Source organism: Mirounga angustirostris, unplaced genomic scaffold (genome assembly GCF_029215605.1).
Source record: "Mirounga angustirostris isolate CCGP_5_RB_7025 unplaced genomic scaffold, mMirAng1.0.hap1 SCAF_17, whole genome shotgun sequence".
NCBI classification, from domain to species: Eukaryota; Metazoa; Chordata; class Mammalia; order Carnivora; family Phocidae; genus Mirounga; species Mirounga angustirostris.
In genome coordinates, this window is record NW_026991725.1 from 33,811,134 (window position 1) to 33,837,120 (window position 25,987).

The 25,987-nt window shown below is 37.4% G+C and overlaps 1 protein-coding gene across 7 annotated transcripts in view; it reads right to left on the minus strand.

Annotated features, from left to right (window-relative positions):
• The window catches only part of ABCA9 (ATP binding cassette subfamily A member 9), a 60,101-nt gene that overhangs the window by 10,893 nt on the left and 23,221 nt on the right, over window positions 1–25,987 (minus strand). For 6 of the 7 annotated variants that reach the window (XR_006793215.3, XM_045888568.3, XM_045888567.3 and 3 more), the window contains 18 exons: window positions 25,747–25,808; window positions 24,875–24,985; window positions 24,065–24,240; window positions 23,617–23,736; window positions 23,262–23,400; window positions 22,536–22,626; window positions 20,088–20,227; window positions 17,049–17,168; window positions 15,688–15,886; window positions 13,641–13,807; window positions 12,844–12,977; window positions 10,221–10,358; window positions 8,339–8,446; window positions 6,036–6,209; window positions 5,735–5,848; window positions 3,699–3,818; window positions 1,095–1,163; window positions 548–639 (listed from right to left, as the gene is read on the minus strand). Coding sequence is in view for 6 of the 7 variants with exons in the window: in XM_045888568.3 (XP_045744524.1) it covers window positions 548–639; window positions 1,095–1,163; window positions 3,699–3,818; window positions 5,735–5,848; window positions 6,036–6,209; window positions 8,339–8,446; window positions 10,221–10,358; window positions 12,844–12,977; window positions 13,641–13,807; window positions 15,688–15,886; window positions 17,049–17,168; window positions 20,088–20,227; window positions 22,536–22,626; window positions 23,262–23,400; window positions 23,617–23,736; window positions 24,065–24,240; window positions 24,875–24,985; window positions 25,747–25,808 (2,274 nt within the window). In the remaining variant the exon portion in view is untranslated. The remainder of the gene's footprint in view (window positions 1–547; window positions 640–1,094; window positions 1,164–3,698; window positions 3,819–5,734; window positions 5,849–6,035; window positions 6,210–8,338; window positions 8,447–10,220; window positions 10,359–12,843; window positions 12,978–13,640; window positions 13,808–15,687; window positions 15,887–17,048; window positions 17,169–20,087; window positions 20,228–22,535; window positions 22,627–23,261; window positions 23,401–23,616; window positions 23,737–24,064; window positions 24,241–24,874; window positions 24,986–25,746; window positions 25,809–25,987) is intronic. The other variant, XM_054510726.2, reaches the window with a different exon arrangement.

The window sequence follows — 25,987 nt, forward strand, 5'->3', positions numbered from 1 at the left end:
TGTGAGTTAGGTGAGGTTTCCAAAACACACCTGTCTTGATTTCCCATTATGTAATTTGCAAAATCTTTCCTACACTTCTCTATTCCAACACCCTCTAAAATTCAGCTTTAATTTAATTTTCCATTATCTTCCAATACAAACTTTCAAGTTCTTTCCAGCTGTCCACTCAAATCTACAGGAAGGTGGCATTTATATCAACTTCTGTTCTTTTGCTCAGACTACCCTACCTTCCTGGACTGGCTACACTTACCAATTGTTTATCTATACTTACCAATTATTTTAAAGATTTTGTCTTTCGTATAAAACTTTCTTTTAGTATGTCAATGAAATTCCTTAATTTTTCAGTGTCTCACGTGTGCTGATGTGGCTTCCCTCATTAGATTGTAAGCTCATTAAAATATCGTGAATTATAATAATTTTGTACACTATACAATTCCTAAAAAAAATCCTGTGTAGTTATTTTTACTCAATTAACTTAAGCATATTAAAATGTTTTTAAACAATGAATATTAAATAAAACATGAAATTGTATTTGAATTTTCTCAACCTGAACACGGGATCTTTTCTCATTGATTTCTTCCTAAAGTTCACTTCCAGACACCGGAGAACAAAAACAAAAATGCAAAAATGAAGGTAAGGCTAAGGGGAGAAAAAGACAATCAATATTAGAAATCACCATAAAAACAAGTTCAATATTGGAATTTATTTAAGGAGTTTGATCATATGTACAAAGATAGATCTGATAACATTTTGACAAGTTTGAAAGACAATCGATTTAATACCCAATGAAACTCTCAGAGCTAGCTTCACTGTTCTTCAGAGAAGCTGTTATAGACAAGATAGTAGTAAGTTGGTACCCGGACTATTCATGCCATTGAGAGTTTGGGCTCCACACTCCATGTCAGATGATTGTTATAAAGAAAGCGGTCCAAATTTTAAAGCCTCTGTGTGTGTGTGTGTGTGTGTGTGTGTTTTGCTTCAGATGCCTAAAATACTGCATTTTTAAGTGCCAAAGTTAAACTTTTTAACTTAATGCTAAGCAAACAAATGTGTCCCCCTCATGCAAGAACATTTAAATGGAAATGTATTCTTACTATTAGCAGTGCCAGAAACACAACTTGATATTCTGAAGCTCCTAAATAATCCATGGAGTCAGGAGAAATCTGTAAAATGAGGAAAAGTAGGTTTAGATGAACATTTATCTGTTCTCAAATCTCATCTCATGTAAGATACATTAATGTCCTTTTAATGACTTTGCCAGCATTCTCTCGTGCATCAGGTAAAAGTCGATTTCCGACTGTGCTATGTGTCTTCCTTGCTTCCAAAGTCACTCAGTTTCCTCTCCTGTGCTGGCCTACAGGCTCAGATGCTTTTAGAACACTGTGAGTCAGCATGATTCTCCGTGCTAAGAGAATCCTGGGTGGTGCTGGGGACCATTGAAGCCATGGGCAAGATCTGTCTTAAGACAAACCCTCTTCCCTAACTTTTACCTGCCTTTCTCCCTACATTTGTGCTCCTTCCCTAAGAGCCCTGGAACCAGTACATTGCTCTGTCCCTTGCTCTACCCACTCTTAAGAATAATCATGACAACTCTTCATGCTAAAGACAAAACTCTTCACCTGGAATTTGGCATGGTTTTCATTAGATTTACAACACATGCATAATATACAGAATATACATGCATAACACATAAGTGCATGATTTTCATTAGATTCACAATACATTCTGAAACATCCCCCGACTCCCTTAGTAAATAAAGAGTAAAGAGCCAATTTTGTTTCTTGAGCTGTATTTCCCAGGACTTTTTTCTGAGCAATGTTAAGCTGACATAGGAAATCTCTATCACAGCCATCCATCATCTAGAAAAGATGATTATATTTTTCTCATTGAATGGTTTTCCAGGACCCTGACATTACTTCAAATAATCTTGTTCTCCTATGTGCCTCTGTCACCTGCTTCCAAACCCTGTACCACATCCAAAATCAACTTCAGGCACCCTAATCTTTGTCCTGTCTACTATGTTTTATTTTTTCAGCTTCCTTGCTCTACTACCCTTACTCCATAATTTGGAGTTGGTGACCCTCCAACCCACCAACCCCACCACTGTTCCACTGTCCATAAACCCCCTCATCTCCTTAACTTCATCATTCCCCAGCTTAGAATCTCCATGGTCCATTGCTACAATCCCTCCTTATACAGAACCACTGCTCATTGCCACATTGATTGTACCTTTATCCTTTTCTTTGTCAGACTCAACTGGGAAAACATTAATCCTGATTGAACCCAACTCCACCTGCCCTGAACTGCATCTGGGAAGGAGACTATGATAAGAGAAACTATCAGCTTTGCTGACTGCACTTGCAAAGTAGGGCAAGGGGTCTTTTAATACTCCCTGTCAATTCTATGGTGATCTACTTTCTGAAATAATTGTTTACATCTTTTCCTCTATCCTCAACATCCCAACACCCCTGTTCACCTCACTTTAAGTTGATAACTTCATCTCTTTCCCTAAGAAAGGAGGATCACTCAGAAGAGAATCATGCGTTTACTACCATCAAAGCCACTAAATTACCTGCCTCTGGCTATGATCTTCATAAATAGATGAGATGTTCTTGCTTTGATGGAAAGCAACATCTCTGCTTGGGTGCTATATGATGTTTTTTTTTTCTCAGCTGTTCAAGAAGTTGGCTTCTTAGGTAGTTCATGTCTCTCTTTTCATCAAAATTTTCTCTCCTATAAGCACGTTATCTCCCTTCTTAAACAAAAATGTAGTTTCCTCATCCATCTACTTTCCCATCTGTTACTCTTTTCAGTGAAACTAGAAGTAGGTGTCTTTATTGCACTACTTCATATTACAATATCTACTAAGCTCGCTCTTGTTAGGTTTGGTGTTCACCCTTTCCTTGAATTCTGTCTGGTTAATACCACCAATGACTTTCATGTAGTCAAATCCAGTGGTCTCTTCTCAGTCATCAACTTTCTAGACCTCTTGTTTGATGGTTGAATCACTCCCTCCTTCCTGAAATATTCTTTACTGCCATCTGGCTCATATCCTTCTATACGGATACTTTAAGTGTTTAAGGAGAGTTTCTGAGAAGAGATTCTGGTGCTCAACAGTTCCCCACTTTTTCTCCTACCTCATGGGCTCCTCCTCAACCTGACTGGCTGACTCTTCTTACCAATCTTTAAATTTTGGAGTCAAGGCCAAATCTTTGGCCCACTTTTTATTCGAACTATACTTACTCTGTAGGTTATATTATCTAGTGCCATCACTTAGATATCATTTATATGCTGATGGATCTCAAGTAACCACATGCTGGATTTCAGACTCATACATCCTACTGGCTATGTGGCATTTCCCATTATGTGCCTATTAGGAATCTTAAACCCAATATGTCCAAAATTAACAGAAAAAGTACATCTCATTAGGCTCCCAGTAGGGTCATTTGGTCCCAGGAGAGAGGGCTACCACGAGAACTATAAAATTCCACTACTGCAGAACCGCCCTTGACCTTCATGAACCAAAGCAGAGCTTCTTACTGAATAACATGACTCTTGCCTGTGGTAAGAGAATGACCTTTCCAAGACAGAGATTTCAAATTTTGTAGATAAGGACTCTACCTACATTTCTACAATATCCTAGGCTATCTCCAGTGCCACACACTTCATGACCTGAGGACAGGTGTGAAATTACTTACCTCAGAGAAAATGAACAGAGAACCAATCAGTGTGAAAGGTGGTATTAATATGGTGCAGAGAAATAACCCTAGAAATCCATATTCATTTAGATCCGTAGCAACTATTGAGAAGATGGTGATCTTAAAAAAAAAAAAAAAATGCATCCTAATTTCACTAAAGTGTAAAAAATCTGAATTTTAGTATGTTTTCCAAGAGGGTGGGAATTCATCTTGTAAATGTTCTTATTTTCAACCTTCCCCTCACAAGGCAGTACTGCCACCATGTTTTTTTTCTTTGCGACACAAGATTGTATCAGAATTCTGTATTTGATTGACTATGACATTTTTAAGACACACCAGGTCTTCTCAAATTCAGTGTGCATGCAAATCAGTTGGAGTTCTTGCTGAAATTCAGAATCTGACAAGGGGGCTCTTTATCATACATTGCTCAGCCTTTTGCTTTTTTTTCATTTCACAGGAGGTCATAGACATCTGTTAGGGTTTAAACATACCAGTTATTCATTTTCACAGCTGCACAGTATTTCTTTGAGTGGATATGCAAGAATTCAACAATTTTGCCTTTAGAAAATGTGTTGTTTCAATTTCTCTGCTCCTATAAATAATGGCATACATAAATCCTTATCTATTGACACTCTTAATCTTTATTTTTTAAAGATTTATTTATTTTATTTTAGAGAGAAAGAGAGAGACTGAGCACAAGTGGGAGGAGCCGAGGGGCAGGGAGAGAAAATCTCAAGCAGACTCCACACTGAGCATAGAGCCGGACACAGGGCTCCATCTCACAACCCTGAGGTCATGACCTGAGCTGAAACCAAGAGTCCGGCACCTCACTGACTGGGCCACCCAGGTACCCCAACACTCTTAGTCTTTTAGGAAAGATTCTGAGAAATGTAAATGCAGGTTAAAATTTATGTGGATTCACATTTTCAACAGTTACTAACAGATTATTTTTCAAAATGATGGTGACAGTCTATGCTCTTATGAACATGAATGGGTGTGCATGTTACACCACCTCACTGATACTGGGTGCTATAATTAATCACTGTAGGTGTCCTTGTTTTATTGCTGATATTAGGTGAATAGCTGCATAAGTTTACTATGTACTGTAATATTTGCCATTGGTTTTTAGTAATATGTCCTTCCTGTGCTTATACATTTTACTGGGCATTTTTAAAGGAATTATATGGTGTTTTCTTAATTCATGCAGTTTTCCTCTCTTAATTTGAAAGCTCCTCATAGTGAACCATCATCTCAATCTAAAATAAATCATACTGGGCTATTCCTCTTCTTCTTGTTTTAATTTATTTCTGGGTTTGCTTTGTCATCTTTTTATTTAGACAACTGTCTTTGATTTTCCAAATTAATTTATCAATGATATTCTTTTTTACTCTATCTTTCTTTTTTTTAAGATTTCATTTATTTATTTGTCAGAGAGAGAAAGAGAGAGCACAAGCAGGGGGAGCAGCAGGCTCCCCACTGATCAAGGAGCCCAATGTGGGACTCAATCCCAGGACCCTGAGATCATGATCTGAGCTGAAGGCAGATGCTTAACTGACTGAGCCACCCAGGTGTCCCTATCTTTCTTAGGATTTGTTACTAAAGTTATGCTCACTTTATAAAAGGCACTATTACACCTTGTGGATTTTTTTATATAAATATTATAATCATGATTCCCAAAGTTTTGCAATCTTCACGCACGCTTAACAGAATTCAGTGGTCTCTACCGGTGCTTTTATAACCTTTTTTAATTTTTTAAATTCTTTATTCTAATTTATTTCTTGGTCAGATTAATTTCATCTTTAAATGATTCTCCTTCCCCCCCAGCTTTATTGAGATATAATTGACATATATGGTTTATAAATATTTTCCCCATTCCATAGGTTGCCCTGTCATTTTGTTGATTGCTTTGTTTGCTATGCAGAAGCTTTTTAGTTCGACATTGTCCCTCTTGTTGACTGTACCTTTAAAATACATATTCTTAAAATTATTTAAAAATGATTTAAAAATCAAATAATATGCACTGTCTGCATACTTACAATTAAGAAGAAAAATGACCAAATACCACTATTTTTTCTCCCATTGCGAAAAATGAATGAAATCACGTATGTCAAGAAAACCAGAGATGAGACATATCCAATACTACACAGAATCTGAAAATAGAAATATTAAGGTTGGATAAGGTAAATACTACCTAGGAAAGCATTCCTACTGAAACCTCAACTTTCCAAACTACGCGATAGCAAAGGTAATTTGAAGTTCTTTAGTTGAAGATAAATAATGTCATTGCATTCATGAAATATAGTCTAACAAAACTACCTCATAATTTTTGCCACTTACCTGAACTAAAAGGTTTTGAATTATAAATATAATTTCATCTGGGCTAAAAACGTAATCCATTATTTGCATCAGAAGGAGGATCAAGAAGTAGAGTGGAATATCTACCAGTGCCTGGCCAAACCAGTACGCAGAAGGGTAGAGCCCTGAAATCCGTAGCTGGGAGTGAGCTTTTCTCTGGGAAAGAAAAGGAAGAATCATCAAAAGTGCTGAATAGTCGAGGCTCGAGAAGTTGTAAATATGTGCTCACAAAATCATTCATTTTTTTTCCTGTGTCCCTTTCATATATTATGCTGATTTAGTAAATGAGACTTTTACTGGCCACACTCCTCCTTCAGGGGGATCGATGATACTCCAAACTGCATGGTGACTTCATCATCTGAAGGAGAAATGCACTAATATAACCAGCTCACATTCTATCACAGAATGACTGGACATTGCCTCAGTAAGATTCCTGTTCTTGTATTCACAAAGCTACTCTTCCTTTTGACACTAATGGAGACTTGAAAATTGTACAAAGATTCAAAAGATGTAGGTCTGCAAATTTCCTGTAAGATTCTTCAAATTTATGCTGGGTGTAAAGAGTCCATTAATTATCGGCATTTTATTTTAGGTCTAAGAAATGATCTTCTAACAGGTCAATTTCATTACCAACTCTTTAGGTTGGCATAAGAAGATGTCTGTTACAACTAATAAGATAAAAATAAGACACTTATTGTCTTGAAGTAGACCACATTTTTCATTATTACATATAAAAACTAGTAAGTAGATTTTGATATTGTGACTCACTCTAAGCTATATTGTTGCGGTGATTGCCTTAACACAAGGCTTAAAATATTACTTGAACTTTAACAGAAGCACAAAAGCAATGGAAATTTTAAACCTAAAATTGAGTCTATATAAAGACATTCCTTAGGAAAAAAGTTAGAATGGAGATAAATATTCTGAAAAAGGGAGTGTATCTGGAAAAACAGCAGGAAAAAGAATGATAGCGAGGGTGCGTTAGAGAGTTGGACATTTTCTGTTCAGTGATGTGTTCAATATATGTTTGCTGAGCCCACCATGTGCTTTGTGTTGGTCATGGGCTCTTGTGGAGTTTAAGTTGCAGGGGGCAAGAGAGATAAAGGTGATATGCAAATAAGTGTAGTGAGAGCTACATAATTAAAATTGTGAAAATTAAAATTTAGGAAGTAAAATTAAAAGTGTTAAGATAAGGGTCATAGGAGAGGTGAATTGTAATTAGGGGATTTGTCAGAGGAGTTTCCCTTATGAAGGGCCTGAGTTAGGGTCTAAGTGGTGAGTAGGAATTATACAGGTGACAGGTAAGGAGCACAGTGGGCAGAGAGCATAGGAGAGAAGACCAGCAGTGGGGAGAGTTGACCCTCTCGGGAAACTGGAAAGACAGCATGGCTGGACATAGTTATTGAGGTAATAGTGGTGTCAGATCAAAGTGGAGAAAGACGTCCAGGTCCAGATCATGCACGGCTTTTCAGGCTACAGCAAGGATTTCATTCTTGCTCTTTGGTTTGCCAAGAAACCACTGGAGGGACTTAGGCAGGTAACCAACATGGTCAGGTGCGCGTTTTTAAGTAATTGCTCTGTCTCACTGGGTGGAGAATGGGTAAGGAGAAGACTAATGGGGATCCACAGCGAGCAGTTAAGGAGGCTGATGTGCTCATCCAGGAGAGACATGATAGTGGATCTCACTAGGGTGTTGAGGAGAGATGGAGGAATGTGGAAAGATTTAGACATATTTCAGAGGCAAATTCCATGACTTCACCATTAGCCGGCTATGGAGGTTAAGGAGAGATACCAATATCACGGAGTTGCCAATTCGATTTGGGCTTTAGATAAATATCCTATAAAAAAAATTTTAGTACAAGTATGTTCCAATCGAATGAAGCTAAAATGAATCTTGAAAGGGGCAGCCTTTTTCAACAATAAGCCAAAATGCTGTGGTGAGTTGGTTAGGACTGTTTAACTGAGTAACTTCACCACAATCTTAAAGCAAAACCATCGCTGAGAGAGGCATTGTGATAATGTCAGAGGGTCGTGACTACCAATAAAAATCTAAGTGATAAACCAGATGAAAGCTGCCATTCCCTGTTAGCTGATGATACTCCTCAGCTGTCCTTCCTGAGGTCTCACAGTTGTTTAAGAAAAATAACATTTTCTTCATACTTGCCAACCTTTTATTAAAAGCATATAAATTAGGTGCACCACCTCCATAGAAATGTACAGTCATAGAGTGGAGAAGGGGTCTCTGAGTAATAAGAACATGCAAGGACTTTGTTAACTCTTCTTACTTTATAGTCCCCGATGCTGCTCATCGCAATGTAAGGAGTAAAACAGGCCGCCACAGGTATCCAGAAGAAGGCATTGCTCAGGTACCCATGCTCATAAGACGTGTGCTCCTAAAATCATGCAGAACACGTGAACTGCTAGCAATTGGACGTCTGGTTCATTTGTGCTTAATCTTAACTAAGTCATTCAAATATGTGAATTAGGGTTATGAAGAATGTGGGGCAGCCCCCCCCCCGCACCCCCAAATCTCTATAGCTTTCCAACAGCATGCAAGAGGCACTCAACAGTTCTTACAGCTCTTTCTGAAGAAGCACAGAGGTTAACGCAGGGGTGGAAGTTAACTACCTGCATATGGCCACATCAAGCAATGAACAAGGGAAAGGAGAGAGAGCTTGACAGTGAGGGCATCTCTGTAGCAGCCGAAGGGAAATTCTGCTCTGCATCATCGAGTGCATCTTCCTCTACACAAGCGACTGGAGTCAAAGCTAAATACTACCCAAGACAATCAGGCAGGTCACCTAGGCTGTGGCGGCCACATACGCAGAAGCTACAGGTAGTAGATACAACTAGAGAAAGCAGGATGTCTCCAGAGCAGCATTTCTTCCTGTCTTAACCTCTCCATCTTTCCTCTCTGCTTCCAGCCCCAGCAGTGGAGAAAAAAGGGGGTGGGGAGTCTGAGCAAGGTCACTCTCTCCTTTCTACTCCAGGATGTTAGACTAGAAAAGGGGGGGAAAGGGCAAAGCCCACCACTGCCCACCCACCCAGTCCACCGCCATTAGGCCACAAATTGACCCTGCAGTGTTTGAATTGGATAGGAAATTGGAGTTTTGGACAGCACTGGAATAATTCTCAATAACGAAGAGTGACCAGGGAGCTGTAGGGTATGCCCATGGTGTCATTTCAAGAAGGCGAAGGGAGATTCAAAATGGCGAGATGATAGAGCTGCCCACCCTCCCCCACTGCGGCGTGTGGAGGTTCTGTGGAGATTCTGACTCAAGATCTGAGCAGGCCTGGCAAACTGTAATTCAAGCAAAAACTGCTTCCAGTTCAGCCTGTCTGCTGATCTAGTCAAAGCTGAACGTTCTTTGATGGAAACTCGATGCACTCCAAAGAAAAATAATACAAATAGCAATAGTGATCACAAGAGCAGTTTATCGAGCGCCTGTGGTTTCCGATGTTTTTGTGCCTTACTCATTGCCTTTAACTCAGTCAACTGCACCTCCTACTCACGTTGCCTTATTTACTTCTTAAGAAAACTTTGAGATGAAGTTTTTATCTGTAGTTTTTTCCTGTGGATTGCTGAGCCAAGGGCTACAGAAGGTCAAGTTGTTATGGCCACACTGTCTGGCCTTTAAGACTCTGACTGTTTCAACGAGGTCCCATTACCTACCGCAACAGACGGTGACAGATCTGAGATGAAAATTTGTCAGTTCTTTTCCTCAACTAATTGTATTTTCTGCTGTTCCACTGACCCCAAGTCATCCAATTCGGGTTATAATGTTGCATAGTCATTACTAGATAGTGTGTATGTATATAGGTGTGTGTATAAACCCGTAAATGTAAACTACATGTATGTAAGACATACACTTATTCAAGAACAAGTTCACAAAAATTAACATGATGTTATTTCAGCATTTCAAGTGTCTTCTTGAAAACTCCTTAAAGTTCAGGATAAGTGAGATAATATTATACTTACTTCAGGGGCGCCTGGGTGGTGCAGTCGGTTAAGCATCCGACTCTTGATTTCGGCTCAGGTCATGATCTCAGTGTTGTGGGATCGAGCCCCACATCGGGCTCCAAGGTGGGCGTGGAACCTGATTAGGACTCTCTCTTTCTCTCTCTCTCTCTCTTCCTCTGCCCCCCCCTCTAAAAAATTATACTTACTTCAAAATATGTGCTTCTGTCAGTCCGAATGTGTTCTGAAGAATTAAAAATTCTAAGTAGCCCATTGCTGATGATATCCATGAGGACAGGAAAGCAATTCAGCCTTTTTGTGTTACATGCTATTGAGAACCTGTGATCCTAAAATGTAACAAATATGCATTCTGAGTCCTCAGAAAGCAAATACAAAATTTAATGAAAGAATATGGTAGAAAATCGTTCGAATTATTGACAAAACAGGAAGGCTAAAGCACTAAATGTGATTAATATCACCATCACCCATATTATTTGATTAATTCCCGATATACCGCAAGGAATAATTCAGTATTTTGCTCTTACTGACCATAGCATCAGCCGTGTGGCTATTTATGCCTAAATGCTCACAAAATGAAATACCTCAGATGCTTTTTAGCAGCAATACCATAAAACTCCACAAAGCAATGTCTCTTTGACATGGCAGTAGGCTTCCTTTCAAAATGTGACACATGCACTTTATAAATTAAGAATGCGTGGATACTTGGAAGCAGAAGGCAGGCAGCTACTGTAATGAAAGCATAGGTTTTCACAAATACTGAGCTTGCAGTAGCAATGCTGCATGTAAAAATCTCTTTTAGGGGCACCTGGGTGGCTCAGTCGTTAAGCGTCTGCCTTCGGCTCTGGTCGTGATCCCAGGGTCCTGGGATTGAGCCCCTCATCAGGCTCCCTGCTTGGCAGGAAGCCTGCTTCTTCCTCTCCCACTCCCCCTACTTGTGTTCCCTCTCTCACTGTCTCGCTCTCTGTCAAATAAATAAATAAAATCTTTAAAAAAAATCTCTTTTAAAATGACATTTTAAAATCATTTCACAGTATATGTAAGTCATAATGCTGTACACCTTAGACTTATACAGTGCTGTATATTACTTTTATCTTAATAAAACTGGGGGGGAGACATATGGTAAAAAATGTTACATCTCTCTCTATATATTATATAAAATATATGACGTGTATATACATATATATAACATGATTACTTCTTGCCCAAATAAAAAGAATGTAAGTAAGTTATTATTTGGGCATTCATTTTTGCAATCACAAATAAATCACATGGATTGTATCTAATCTAATTACTTAAAGTAATGTTTACTGATATTAAGAATGCCATTTTTTAAACTATTTTTCTGAGCACACTGGAAACTAGCCTGATTAAAACATACCAAAGACCAGTTTGATCAAAGGTAATTTCTAATTTTATTATTGGCACACAAATTATTTCTGAAAATTAACTCCGACAAGTTGCAAATGGTCAAGCGTTGTAACATTTACCTGCTGTGGCTTACACATATAACACTCTCTTGTTATCTTTTTTCATTTGTCTGTCACAGGGATTTCTCCCCAAACTCCCACAGGGTCTAGGCAGGTCATATACATGCGTGAAGCAGCATGGGGATAGAGCAACTTGGCAAGTAAAGTCCAAGTCTAAACTGGGCAACTGTTTCTCAATTCCAACCACAGACTGCCAGAATTAGCATATGGAGGGATTTTTCAAGGGAAGCAGAAATGTAAATTTTTATAAGAAATACACCAATCTTAAATATTGCCAAATAAGGCAGTCCTTCTCAAACTTCAGTGAGCGTACTAATCCGCAGATTTTATTAAAGTGCAAATACTCAGTAGGTCTGGAGTGGGGGCTAAGAGTCTGCAATTCTTTTCTTTTTTTTCAACATCTGGCACATAATTTTTATTTATTTACTTATTATTATCATTATGTTCAATTAGCCAACATATAGTACATCATTAGTTTTTGATGTAGTGTTCAATGATTCATTAGTTGAGAGTCTGCACTTCTAACAAGCTCCTAGGTGATCCACTGTTGTTGATTCATGAACTGCAAGTTGTAGGAAACAGAAATTTTTTTTTAAAGATTTTATTTATTTATTTGACAGAGAGATAGAGAGCACAAGTAGGCAGAGTGGCAGGCAGAGGGAGAGGGAGAAGCAGGCTCTCCGCTGAGCAGGGAGCCTGTCGTGGGGCTCGATCCCAGGACCCCAGGATCCATGACCTGAGCCGAAGGCAGCTGCTTAACTGACTGAGCCACCCAGGTGCCCCGGAAACAGAAATTTTTTAATATCAGATAGCTGAATATAAATATTTATCTAAAGATTTGACCCATTTGTATAAAGTTTAGCAGCCAAGACTTGAGCTTTTTTCCCATAAAAAATAAACAAAAGTCTACTGTAAAAAAATTAAGAACAATTTTTTTTTTTTGGTAATGGAGCTGCAGTTCACGATAGATATTAATCAGACTTCTTATTAGAGGATTCCTCAAAGTGTCATTTGAGTTGAAATCCAATTGAGAATAAGATTTAAGTTCATTATTAGAATGGAATACAATCTATAATAAGATTTAAATTCATTGTTAATAATAGTGCATACAATTTAATGAGGAATAAAATCAAACAGCATTTCATTCTGTGTTGTTATAATGGAAGCTATGGGCAAATATTTGCAGTACAACTTCTCCTCTTACAAATGAGAGATATCCCATCTGTTTGTGTTAAATTGGCCTTTTATGTCCGTTGTTAGGTATTATTCAAATGGCGTCCATACCCCATCTTTGGTGAGATGCAACAGTCAGAACCCAACATACCTTGTCATCACCTGACACAGTGATAACACCATTGTATGATAGCTCGTTTGGGCCACTTCTAGTTCCAAAGGCATCCACTTCCAAAGCTATGTTCTGTTGCCTCAGTGAATGTATAAAGTTATCAATACTTGACCCTATCATGAAGGTAAAAATCAAAAGAAGCAAGAGGGAAGTAAAACAACAGGCAAGTAATAATAAAAAACAAAACAAAACAAAACAAAAAAACCCCTAAAGTAAACTAAATGATGTCACCCAAAGCATACCATAATAAAAGACTGTCTAAGGATTTCCTTAGAAGGCAGAAATGATGCTATGATACCAAAATCCATTCTGATATCAAAGATGGGACAAGATTACTTTCCCTAGAGCCTAGCCATTTACATAAAATTTCTGTTAGTGTAAAAATACTATTTAAAGTTAACATCATAATCCTTAAAGATATTAATCTTCTATTTTCTTAGAAATTTGGAACAGATTTTTTTCCAGTGCCCAAGAATGCACAGTACTTCAAAAATGTTGTGGAAAGGCCTCAAAGATCAGTCAATGATTTATCTTACTAAATCCCCTTTGGTTGCTCGGTGCAATCAACTTTAGGATTTAAGTAACCTTGCAAGATGTGTTTCTAAAATAAACTTCCCAACCTTGAATTTTTCATTTTTTAAAATTAATTTCCTATTTGGCCTCATATGTGTTTTCTAAAACATACAGAATTTATTTTTCCCCTCATGGTTTATGTTGTCTGGGGAATCTCTCAAGAAGAACAACACTGAAAAGTTACATTTTAGCTCTATGTTTACCTGTTTTATTGATTACCAGTAAGTGGGTCAGAGGAGCTTGAGGTGGTTGTCCCGGAGAGAGGAAGTACATATTAGGAGTCAGTCCCCAAGAATAACTTTTTTGATATAACTCATAGAATAGATGTTCCAAAAGCTGAGGGCAAAAGCTGATGCCAAAAAGCAATAATCTACATGGAGGAAAATGTAAAAGAAAAAAAAATCTATAGCAACGTTTGTAGATTTTTAAGTTTGAGTAGATACTGGATATTAAAATAGAAATAAATTCTAAGCACTAATCAAATATAGGAATCATGCTTCCCCTCCCACCCCCACCCCTTATTTCTTTTTTCTAAAATGAAATGGTTCCTAAGTATCTATGCTTGGTCTTTCTATCTCTCTAAATGCCTCTCCTCCGCCCACCCCCCCATTTTGGACATGTCACTCAAGCTCATGATGTTGGCTAGGTATGACTCTTAAATATCTCTCCAATTCCTACTTCTTTCCTCTGTTTCCATCTTGCATTTCTTCCTTTTTCTAGACCACTGAACACAGGCATACCACCAACACTCAAACGTACTACACTCTGACACTTTTTCCCTTTCTGTTCCCAATTTGTATAAATTACAACGTTTTCTCATTCACTCAAGTTCCCAAGGATCATTTTCCACTAATCTGTCTCCTTTAAGTCTCTTTTCTGAACAGCTGAAAATTTCTATCATATCATTATTAGGTGCCTAAAAACTTTTCTCTTCCACTTTTCAAGTTTGGACCTTAATTGTCTCTCTCCTGACCTCTTTCAGTATTGTCCTCAATGACTGTTTTCCTTGTCTCCAGAGTCTACTATTTCTGAGCCATTTTTGCACTGTTGCCCAATTAAGTGCAATTTGGCAATCTGTTTATTTTATTTTATATTTTACAGAGAGAGTAAGAGTGAGTGCAAGTGGGGGAGGGGCAGAGGGCGAGAGAAAGAGAAATCTCCAAGCAGACTCCCTGCTGAGTGCAGAATCTGACACAGGGCTGGATCTCACGACACTGGGATCATGACATGAGCTGAAATCTAGAGTCGGATGCCCAACAGACAAGCCACCCAGTGCCCCTCCCTGGCAATCTGTTCTAATTATGCCAATCATCTTTTCAAACAAAAAAGAAAACTTCAATACTTCCTTACTAGTCATAAAGCCCAAACTCTTCAGCTGTATGTAATACGTTATCAAAATTATTTTTTACTTTTCTGGATCCTTTATGTTGTAATCAACTCAAACTGATAATAGCTCTTCTGAGTTTTCATGTATCTCCATACTCGGTATTGCCCCCTCTGCCTGAATTTCCATCCTCCTTTCTTTCCTTGGCTAACTGTTACATTTTCCTACACCAGACTCCATTTCTCCCTCATATAAAACAATTTTTCTGATGCCCATATTGGAACATAATCTTTCACATACTGAATGTTCTGGTTGACAATATTGTCTAATCTTATGCTATGGTTTTGAGTGTACTTCTAATTACCTTCAAGAGCCAAATCTCATGTCTGATTTATTTTGATAAGTGTTACAGATATTTAACATAGAGTGTTATGCAGAAGTGCTAACAAATATTTTTTAATGAATGATTCCTGGCTGGAGAGCAGGATTTTTGCAAGGAGGTATTACTCAATGAACAGCCCGAAGCTATAGGGAAATGTGTGAACCATGAAGCAGGTTCCAGAGAGTGGATGGCTCAGATCCAGCCTGGCACAGGGCTATTTGGGCAAAGAGGAAGTCCTGGGGATGGGACCCAAGTGCTAAATTCCATGCTTCAGAAAAACGATTTCAACCCTTGGATAAGAGCAGATTCTGTGTGAAATTAAGAGAAAAAGCCCAAACTTTACCGGGTTTAATTACATACCCACCAAAGCAATTGGAAATTGTTTTCTGTGTTAAAAAAAGACCACATGCAATTGCTGGAATTTATCTCAGAGGGTTTTTTTGTGTTTTGTTTGTTTGTTTATTTGTTTGTTTTTGGTTTTTTTTCCCCTTGAATTTATTTTGAGAGCACTAACCCAACATATCTGAAACACTTGGGTACTCACATGGTCAACAGAGTTTTTTTTTCATTCTTTAACTTGAGGAAGCGAACTTTTGCTATTGCACAGAGCTGCTGTCTCCAGAGAGCCATGCCGCTGATTGATTTCTTTGTTTCCTTAAAGGAAGACAAAATTTGTTCCAGCTCAACAAGGCTTCCCGTGTCTTTTGTCCTATTACTTTGTAACTCTCCCCAAATTCCAACATCTATAAAACATAAAATTAATAATTTATAATGTGTCATTTTAGATGTGCATTACTTAGATTTTTCTATGACCATCTTTTCACCAAATGGTGTTGGAGTAGAGAATCTTGGGCAAAGATGCTAATAAATGAATTCATGGCATTATGAGAGTAACTACCAAAGAAAAGGAAACAGAGCAAAAAAAAAAAAAAAGGCATAATACAAGAAGAAAAACTAATGACATAATGAAAGAAATCTTGTATTTTCTTTTTAAAAAGGTTTATGTCTATAGCTTTAAGGACTTAATTTATTCTAGGGAAATCAATGAAAAGAAACCCATTTTTAGCCTAGAAAAATCTACTCATTGCAAAAAATAAACTATCAGTATTTCTGACTAAGGTGGAAGAGTTGGTATATATATAGAACCCTCCCCATCCCCTTCCAAGGGTATAAAATTGGTAGAGACAATATTTTTTCATGTAGCCATGGTTGAAAACAAGAAAAAAGTTACCTGTTTTGGAAGACAAGCCTAGAGAAACTGATCAGCTCTAGACTTTGAGAAAGCTATAGTATATGTATATTAAAAGTTAAGCATAACCACAAGTATATAACTTCAAAAGTGGATAAAAGAGGGAAAGAGGTATTTTTAAAAACCCACTCAATCAATAAAAAATAGAAAATGGAAAAAAAAAAAAGAACATAGAAAAGAGTAAACTGGAAACAAGGAATTATCTTAGATCAAGTAGAGGACTTTCCAAGGAATGGCAATTATACCAACAGCAAATCCTTCCAATAACAACAATGTAACCCTGAAGATATTGGAACAGTAGCCTCAAAATGTTACAAGAAAAGTTAACTGTCAAGATACAATTTTAATTTCTTTCTCTCTACAGCACTTACATTATATATTTATTGTCTACTCCATGAGGACCTAGTCTTGTACACTGCTATATCCCACACCCTTAGTAAAATGCATAGTACAAAATAAGGAATTTAAGAGGGGGGACCAGTACTGGGAGAAAAGGGAAGAAGGAGATAGAAATATATCTCTTCTCTGCTCTAAGTTTTCCCAAGACCAGACTGAATCAGAGCACCTCCAAAAGCATACAACCTCATCATTCAAAGTATATTTTCAAAATAGAATATTCTACAGAAAGATAAAATTGAAGTTTCTTTTGTTTTTACCTGATTCATCAATAGCTGATTTTCCTTCTAATTTCAAGAACACTTCATTCAAAGTTGTCATGGAAACACCATAATTCTCAATGCCCTGGTTAGAGCATCTGTCAAGATCCCTGTAAAGATCTAAAAGTAGTCAGAAAAATGCATTAGAAGAATATAATTTGTAATGAGATTGATAGTAACTATATCTTTCAACAATAGAGAACATGTGTGATGGGCCAAAAGCATTCATAAGAAACAAAGCTATGATAGAGACATTTCCTTATTTCTAAAATAACCTATATAGTGTGTGTCCATGTCTTGAGTATAAAATTGTAATCATCTATGTTTCATTCTTGGAAAGCTACATATGCAGAGTTCTTTAAGAAATACTATGTTTTATTTATTCTGTTTTTAAAAATTAATTCTGTTTGATAATGGGAGTGTAATAAATGAACTGAATGCTTGTGGTCTCCCATAAATCCGTATGTTGAAACCCTACCCTCCAGGTGTGATGGTATTAGGAGGTGGGGGCTTTGGGAGGTAATTAGGATTAGATGAAGTTCTGAGGGTGGAGCTTTGATTAATGGGATTAATACCTTTGAAAGAATCACAAGAAAGCTGGCTTCCTCTCCCTGCTTCTTGCCATATGGGAATACAAGAAGTCTGCACTCTGTAACCCCAAAGAGGTAATTCACTAGAACCCAAAGGTGCTGGAACCCAGATCTTGGACTTCCCGGCCTAAAGAACCATCAAAAATCAGTATGCTGTTTGTAAGCCCCCCAGCCTATGGTATGTGTTATAGCACCCCCAACTGACTAAGGTAGGAAATATTAAATTCTAAAACCTTGTTAATTCAGGAATATTATTCCAAAAACTGAGAGAAGAATGCTCTTAGGAATAACTAGTAGGCAGTAAAATAACAAATGCAAAATAACTAATGTTTATAGAAATAATTAGGTGCTGCACAATCTTCCCTAGTTTAGAGAAATATATAAGTTAAAGGAAAGGATGAAGTATGTATGTAACTTTGCATTTACTTTATCTCTCTTTTTCAGCTTCTGACCACGGTATGAAGATTACACAAGAGCCTTCAAAGAAGGTAGGTCTTGAGAGACAAAACAAAAGAGACTCTTAACTAGGGCGCCTGAGTGGCTCAGATGGTTAAGCGTCTGCCTTCCGCTCAGGTCATGATCCCAGGGTCCTGGGATCGAGTCCCGCATCGGGCTCCCTGCTAGGCGGGGAGTCTGCTTCTCCCTCTGCCTCTGCCTCTCTCTCTCTCTCTCTCTCTGACTCTCATGAATAAATAAATAAAACATTTTAAAAAAAAGAGAGAGACTCTTAACTATAGGAAACACACTGAGGATTGCTGGAGGGGACTGGGGGTAGGGGGATGGGGTAACTGGGTGATGGGCATTAAGGAGGGCACATGATAGAATGAGCACTAGGTATTATATGCAACTGATGAATCACTGAACTCTACCTCTGAAACTAATTATACACTATATGTTAATTAATTGAATTTAAATAAAAAAAGGGACATTGTGCTGCAAAAAAATTTTAAAAAGAAGGTAGGTCTTTATAGGGATTAGTAGGTCATTTGGCAGGTTTTTTTTTTTTAAGATACTGGGAATAGTTTGGGGGAAGTTCAAGAAAATGTGAAGTAGAATAAAGGATAAACTAATTCAAATATTGGGAGGAATTAAAGGTATCTATCTTAAGGGTATGTTAGATAAATAAAAATACAGATGTAGTCATGATTCCTAAGTGTTGGTTCTTTTTCAGTCTTTCTTTAAATTGTGCATTCCCCTTTGAAATGCATTTAACAAATAATCAGGTAACACTTTGCTTTGTGGGTTTCATAAAGGTTTCTGCTTCCATAGGTTACGTATATCAAAGACATGGTATACACATCTAAGACTGCTGTGATCTCACTGATTCTAAGATAATACATTTCATCATCTTTTACCATATTTGAAATGAGAATGTATCACAAATGCTGGTATGTCATTGTCTGTTTCTTTCTTGGTAACACATCCTAGAGCTGAGGCTGTCTTAGACTTGGAGAAATAACCATAGCTTCTATGTCAGGTATGATTCCAGGTGCTGTGCTTATTTTTAATATTTTAAGAATATATTTAAATATATTAAATAATTTAATCCTCATGAGAATCCTATAAAGTTAGTACTCTCATTATTCCCTTGTTACAAACAGGGAAATTGAAGTACAGAAAGGTAATATAACCTGTCCAGAATAATGGAGCTCCTGACAGCTCTGCTGGGATTTGAACATACCCAGTCTGGCTCTAGTATCCCAGCTTTCAATCACCACACCCTACTGTCTAGTACTATATTTCTTTATGAACCATGATTATGGCAGGCTTATTGATTCAAGCAGGCAGCCCCGGAGCCATTATCCTCCATTAAAAGCTGGCAAATTCCTTGAACTCAAAATAAACACATTCTATGGTTATACTTTTTTTTTTTAAATGCAGTCTACCTCAAAACTCTTGGCAAATGAAATCATATTGGGAGACCAGGTAGAAAAGTGGGAATGGCAATGAGCCTCCAGGCTTCCGTATTTGCGGCAAAGCTGTGAGTTTAGAATTGATCATAATTACTATTCGGTTACTTAGATTATAACATTATGTCACGGTGTTTATAATAAAACCATCTACATGTGGCAGCGTACCATTCCCTTCGCTCCCATTTAACACTCTATGCTGTTTTCACAGACCCCTCCTTGCCGGACCAGGTTCTCTCATTCATTCCTGAAACAAATGTCCCAAATATTCTTAATTTTAGCTTGATGTGGTCCTGTACCTCTTAACTGCCCAGATTGCCGCTTGAAGCATATTTAGCATCTTTTGCCTCAGTTTCCTCATAAGTGATCTGGGGATAATATCAGGGGCTAATATTAGCAGTAACTTTGGGGAATATTAAAGGATTATGCACAGTGCCATGCACTTAGCAAGAATAAAAATGTCATCCATCATTCTTGGGGCCACCGTTATCATTAGTAACATCACTATAAATCATTCTGTGGTCTCTATGTTCTGTTACCTGGAAATTTGTTTGTCCTCTCCAAAGGCAAAATATATATGAGCTTTTCTTCACTTTGTGCTGTTAATTTGGCATCAGGGATGTGCTGTTTAACAAGTGATGTTATATTGTCTGGATCACACATTTCATTCAGATGCAAACTGACATTTAAAAAGAGCATGTTAATGCTATTTTTATCCAATACCATCTCTACAAACAATTGTAGTATGTTTGTCACTTCATTAATATTTATGAGACTATATATATATAGACTATATATATATATGCATATATATATATAATCTAATGGAAGAAGCAAGACTTAAAAATAAATTGTCCAAAGATAGTCCACATTAATATAGTCCAAACTAGATAATCTAGAGACACTAGTATAAGGGATAATAACTCAAGGATTATTATTTGGAGGAAAGATATATTCAGCTAGATGTTGGCTGAAGTGAGGTGGAGGAAATGCCTGATTTTGTCTCCATCTATCCAAAAGCTCAGCTTTGAATTTCCCCTTTGCAGTAAAGTATGGGTTTTGCAAAAACTAAGACTTGAACATGGTGAACACAGACACAGGGGTAACTTGATAGAGTCATTAAGAACATGGTCCTAATGTCCCACTGATCCACATTCCAGAACTCAGACTTAAGGTCTTCCAGTATCAAATTTCCATCAAAATTCCAATCAGTGTTCTTATACTCAGTTCTCAAAGAATTTCAAAAGACAGATTAATATAAAGTATGCATGTGATCACACAGAGCCTTGCACCAAGTAAACCTTCAATATATGTTAGCTGGTTTTATCATTTTTATTGTCCAAAATTTATTCGACTCAAAGCTGATCTGTCTTCTTGGTGAGAACATGTAAAGTTCTTCATGAAATCATCAGATTTTAGAAGCACCATTATTAGTCACATCCACTGAAATTTACTGGGGCTATCAAATGATGAGGACATCACTTTGATGATACAAACCTAAAAAATCAATTTTAGGTAAAACTATTCTGTGTTTACAAGGCCCAATGCAATACACGATCCAGGATCCCAAACAGAAAGAATACAGAACTTTCCCTGGAGGAGCTTGGAACATAGCAGTCAAATAAAGCAGCATATTATAGAAGAAGTGAGGAAGAGGGAAGTTAAGTCAAGTAAGCAATGTGGATATTATTACCACTATTATATAAATGAAATCACTGAGGATCAAAGACCAGTTAATTAAGCTGACTGAGGCAACAGTTCAAAATAGTGCTGCCCAGGTTCCAGAAAAGAGGATGCTTATTAAGGAGAAAATATTCAAAAAAGACTTTCAAGAATGGATAAGACTTGAACTTGGCTAAAATGGGTTGGAGGAGGACATGTCAAACAGACATCCTCCCTTGAGCAGAGAGAAGACAACTAAATCACGGAACATACTTAGAAAACAGTGAGGGGTCCATTTTAGTTGGAAGGTATTGATTCAATTAGATTGTACCAAGCAATCATGATGGAATGGTAGATTTGATCAGATTAAACCTTCAGTAAATAATGTACATAATACATTTAACCTCTGAGGATAAAGTGCCTTAAGTTATTTTTTAAGAAATACTAATACTGGGCCCCTGGGTGCCTCAGCTGGTTAAGCAACCGCCTTCAGCTAGGTCATGATCCTGGAGTCCCAGGATCAAGTCCCGCATCGGGCTTCCTGCTCAGCAGGGAGTCTGCTTCTCCCTCTGACCCTCCCCCCTCATGCTCTCTCTCTCTTATTCTCTCTCTCAAATAAATAAAATCTTTAAAAAAAAAGAAACACTAATATTTTAGCAGGAAGTATAGGGAGAGATTCATATCACACCTGTAATCTTGGCCCAGAGAGTCTACCACTTCAAGTAATGTGAGATTGGGTATATTACTAAAACTCCCTGACATGTCAGAGGCTAACAATACCATCTTCTTACAGTTATCTGAAGGATTAAATATGATTATATGAGTATTCCATATGTAAATATCTTAGCAAGAACCTAGAGCATAGCCAATATGGAATAAGTGATAGACATTACTTAATAATAATAACAATAATAATAATAATTAATAATGATATTAATTACTATCAGGAAGAGAAGAAGATAGAAAAGAATGAGGGAGAAGATGAAGTCAGGGAGAACAGAGAGGAGACTCGAAATTGTCATAATGAACAAAAAGAAGCATTGGAAAAATGTTGAGAGAGGGTTGGAATGCCATTAAATTTCTCTTTGCAAACAATGTGTTGTGAAAATATTTTCCAAAAATGTTGTTTAAACTTAGCTTAATCATCCTTGTAGTCTCCATGTCTACAATCCCACCTGCCCTTCGTTCTAGCTAAGCAAGAGATCAGTTGTTCTAACACAGCGCTCTTGAAATGATCTTAATAATTTTGTAGCCTACTTTAACATACTAATACGATCTCTTGTCTGCAACATGTTCTAATATGTCTCCAACAACACAGGTTGTACCTTAAATGGTAGCCGATGCCCCATTTCTTCTTCAGGAATAGAGAAGAGCCCGCACACTTCAGCCTCCCATTGGATATAAACACCTTCCTATCTAAGCAGAAAAGAAAAACAATGCATTGTATCAAGAGGTTATTCTCTCACTGTTTATAAAAGAACAAATCCATTACCAAATAATGCATTTTAGGAGCATGACCCACTAAAATATTTGCATTCTAATTCTGGTCGTACATAAGCCAATTTCTTTGTTATCCAATAACCTAAATGATATGTTAGTTTATTCTCTAGTATGTTGAGAAAAATTATCATACAATGGGAGGATCTGTTTCAAGCCAACTGACATTCCTACTGAATAAAACATAGTATATATTTGAGAGTATGCTATATATTTACAACCAATGAGTTGCTTTGCAATAGGATCAGAATACATGTGTGGGACAATGTACATGGAGATGCAGACATTCAAATGGATGACAGCAAGAATCTCCTGTCTTCATGACAGTCACACATACACCCATAGCAGGTGTGTTGGAACTTATCTACTTATCTACACATCTTCACTCATGTCCCTAATTTCTCACTAAGACACATGAGAGAAAACCGAGAACCACCACGAAAGGACATGGATGGAACTTGAAGGCATTAGGCTGAGATAAATCAGAGAAAGAGAAAGACAAATACTGTATGATCTCACTTATATGTGGAATCTAAAAAAAAAAAAAAATTCACCAGCCAGGATGTCAGCCTCATCCATGAACTGGGTACTGAAGAGAATGACTCTATCGGATTTCCTCTCTTTTAGGAGGTTCCATACACAGTGCCTTGAAAGAGGATCTGATCCAGCAGTTGGTTCGTCCAATAGCAAAACCTGCACAGTAGGGAAACATAAAATCATTTTCCACTTTCAGGTAAATTTTTTTTAAAAAAACAATATATGTGTAAAAGTGCTTGGGAGAAATATCTTACTACTTAATTTTTCACTTGAACAATTCTTTTATATTTACCATTTGCAAATTCAGTTGGATGGAATACACTAGTTCCACAGTCCTCAAGCTCATTCACCAATAATTAGGGCTCGACTTACCTGAGGGTCTCCTAAAATGGCAATCCCAAAAGTTAGTTTCCTTTTTTGTCCACCGCTTAAATTTTGAGCAAGAATATCTTGAATATTTTCCATCTCCAAGTCCCTTAAAACTTGTTGCATCTAACCAAAAAGGAAAGAAAAGAAGAGGAGAGGAGAGGAGAGGAGAGGAGAGGAGAGGAGAGGAGAGAAGAGAAGAGAAGAGAAGAGAAGAGAAGAGAAGAGAAGAGAAGAGAAGAGAAGAGAAGAGAAGAGAAGAGAAGAGAAAAGGATGTTTAGTCCAAAACCCAGCATGTTTGTTTTAAAAACACAATCATTTTGCTGTTTGTTGCCAAGGGCCTTTTTGCCCTTTTGATGATGCACCATGTAGAAATAACATAAATACATTTAGAACTTTCTAGATAAACAATTTCATGTTCATGGCTGTGTGACATCTAATATGTTCCTCTACCTCTTGTTCCACTTCATGTGGCTGAATCCCTTTTATTTTAGCGAAGAGCCTGAGATTTTCTTTCACAGTGAGGAAGCCAAATTGCACATTGGATTGTGGACAGACTCCAGTGAGCTTGCTAACGGTTTTGGAGTCAGTCATTTCCGAAAGGGTGTGATTATAGATTGTGACCGAACCTAGAAGTAGAAAGGTTGACAGTTAGCAACAGGATAACATGCCATGGTTCATTTAAGATGTTTTAAAGTGAAAAACAATGGGTGTCAAACACTAGAGTCTTTTTTTTTTTTTTTAAGATTTTATTTATTTTTTTGACAGAGAGAGACAGCAAGAGAGGGAACACAAGCAGAGGGATTGGGAGAGGGAAAAGCAGGCTTCCCTCGGAGCAGGGAGCCTGATGCAGGGCTCGATCCCAGGACCCTGGGATCATGACCTGAGCCAAAGGCAGACACTTAACAACTGAGCCACCCAGGTGCCCCCAAACACTAGAGTCTTTTAAGCATACTGGATCTATAAGGAATACACTATTGACTAAAAATGTAATGTTCACAATTTATCTGAACCAGTTGGAGTGACTATTCATAAAGCTACTTATCTTGAAATATTTAAACCACAAAGATTTTCCTAAATAAACAGAACATACATCTATTAAAAGAGTAACTTGAAGAAACTTGTAAAACTTGTCTCTTAAGTACCTGAGGGTGACTAGTAGTTAATGAAGCTACTAAGTACTGAAATTAACCAATAAAACTAATTAATAAAATGTGGAGTTAATTTATTTGTCCATGTTCTTGCCTGTAATTATCTTCTCACCTGATGTTGGTTTGGACAGTCCACTGAGCATGTTTAACAGGGTCGTTTTCCCAGCTCCACTGTGACCAAGGAGGGCAGTGATCTGGCCTTCATATATGTCAAATACCAGACCTGGCATTATTACAAAAAGAAATCCCACTCAGAGCCTACATGTTAACTTTACATTCTCCAAAAAAAAAATTTTTTTTAAGATTTTATTTTTTTATTTAGAGAGTGAGAGCACAGCAGGGGGAGGGGCAGAGGGAGAGGAAGAGAGAGAATCTCAAGCAGACTCCGGGCAGCATGTGGAGCCTGACATGGGGCTCGATCTTAGGACCCTGAGTTCATGACCTGAGCTGAAATCAAGAGTCTGACACTTCACCAACTGAGCCACTTAGATGCCCCACATTCTCCAAAATTTTTATAATTTCTTATAGCATGTGTATTTGGCTAGAAATATTCAAAATAAAATCCATCCCCAAATTCTTCCGTTTAAAATTGTATCTCCTATGATACACATTTTAAAGCTATAGCATTGTCATGATATATTATTATGTAATTAACAATTTTTTGGATAAGGGCAGTTTTGTCATTAAAAATAGGTTGACTATAATAAAAATCGTTTATTAGGATTAGGGAGTGTGACGAGTTGAAAATAAAGAACTTCATGATGCAGCCATACATCTTTCAAACCTATAAGGTATCGATGGCACACCCTGACTTTCTAAAATTGTTCTATGGTTTTACATTCACTCAGAAGGAAACGCAATGTGTTGAAATGAAGGAAAATTGTGGTGTCTGGAATATATCTGTTCTTTATCCCCACAAAGACAGTGCAACAATGAGGCGTAGTCACCAAATCAAACAGCCGTGTAAATATGTTAGTTCATTACCTTTCAAGGCTTCTACTTTTTCATGATTTCCTTTTCCATATTCTTTCCTAAGATTTCTTATTCTGAAAAAAAAAGAAAAAGAGGAAAATGTTTTAAGGACATAGTGGAAGTAGACAGAGGATTGAGAAATCAAGTCTTTGGGGTTGTGAGAAAATTCTGGGGGCTCTTTCCCTCATGCGGGCCCAGGTGATGGGAAAGGCTTTCCTGAGGAGACAATGGCAAATTGAATGATGAACAAAGG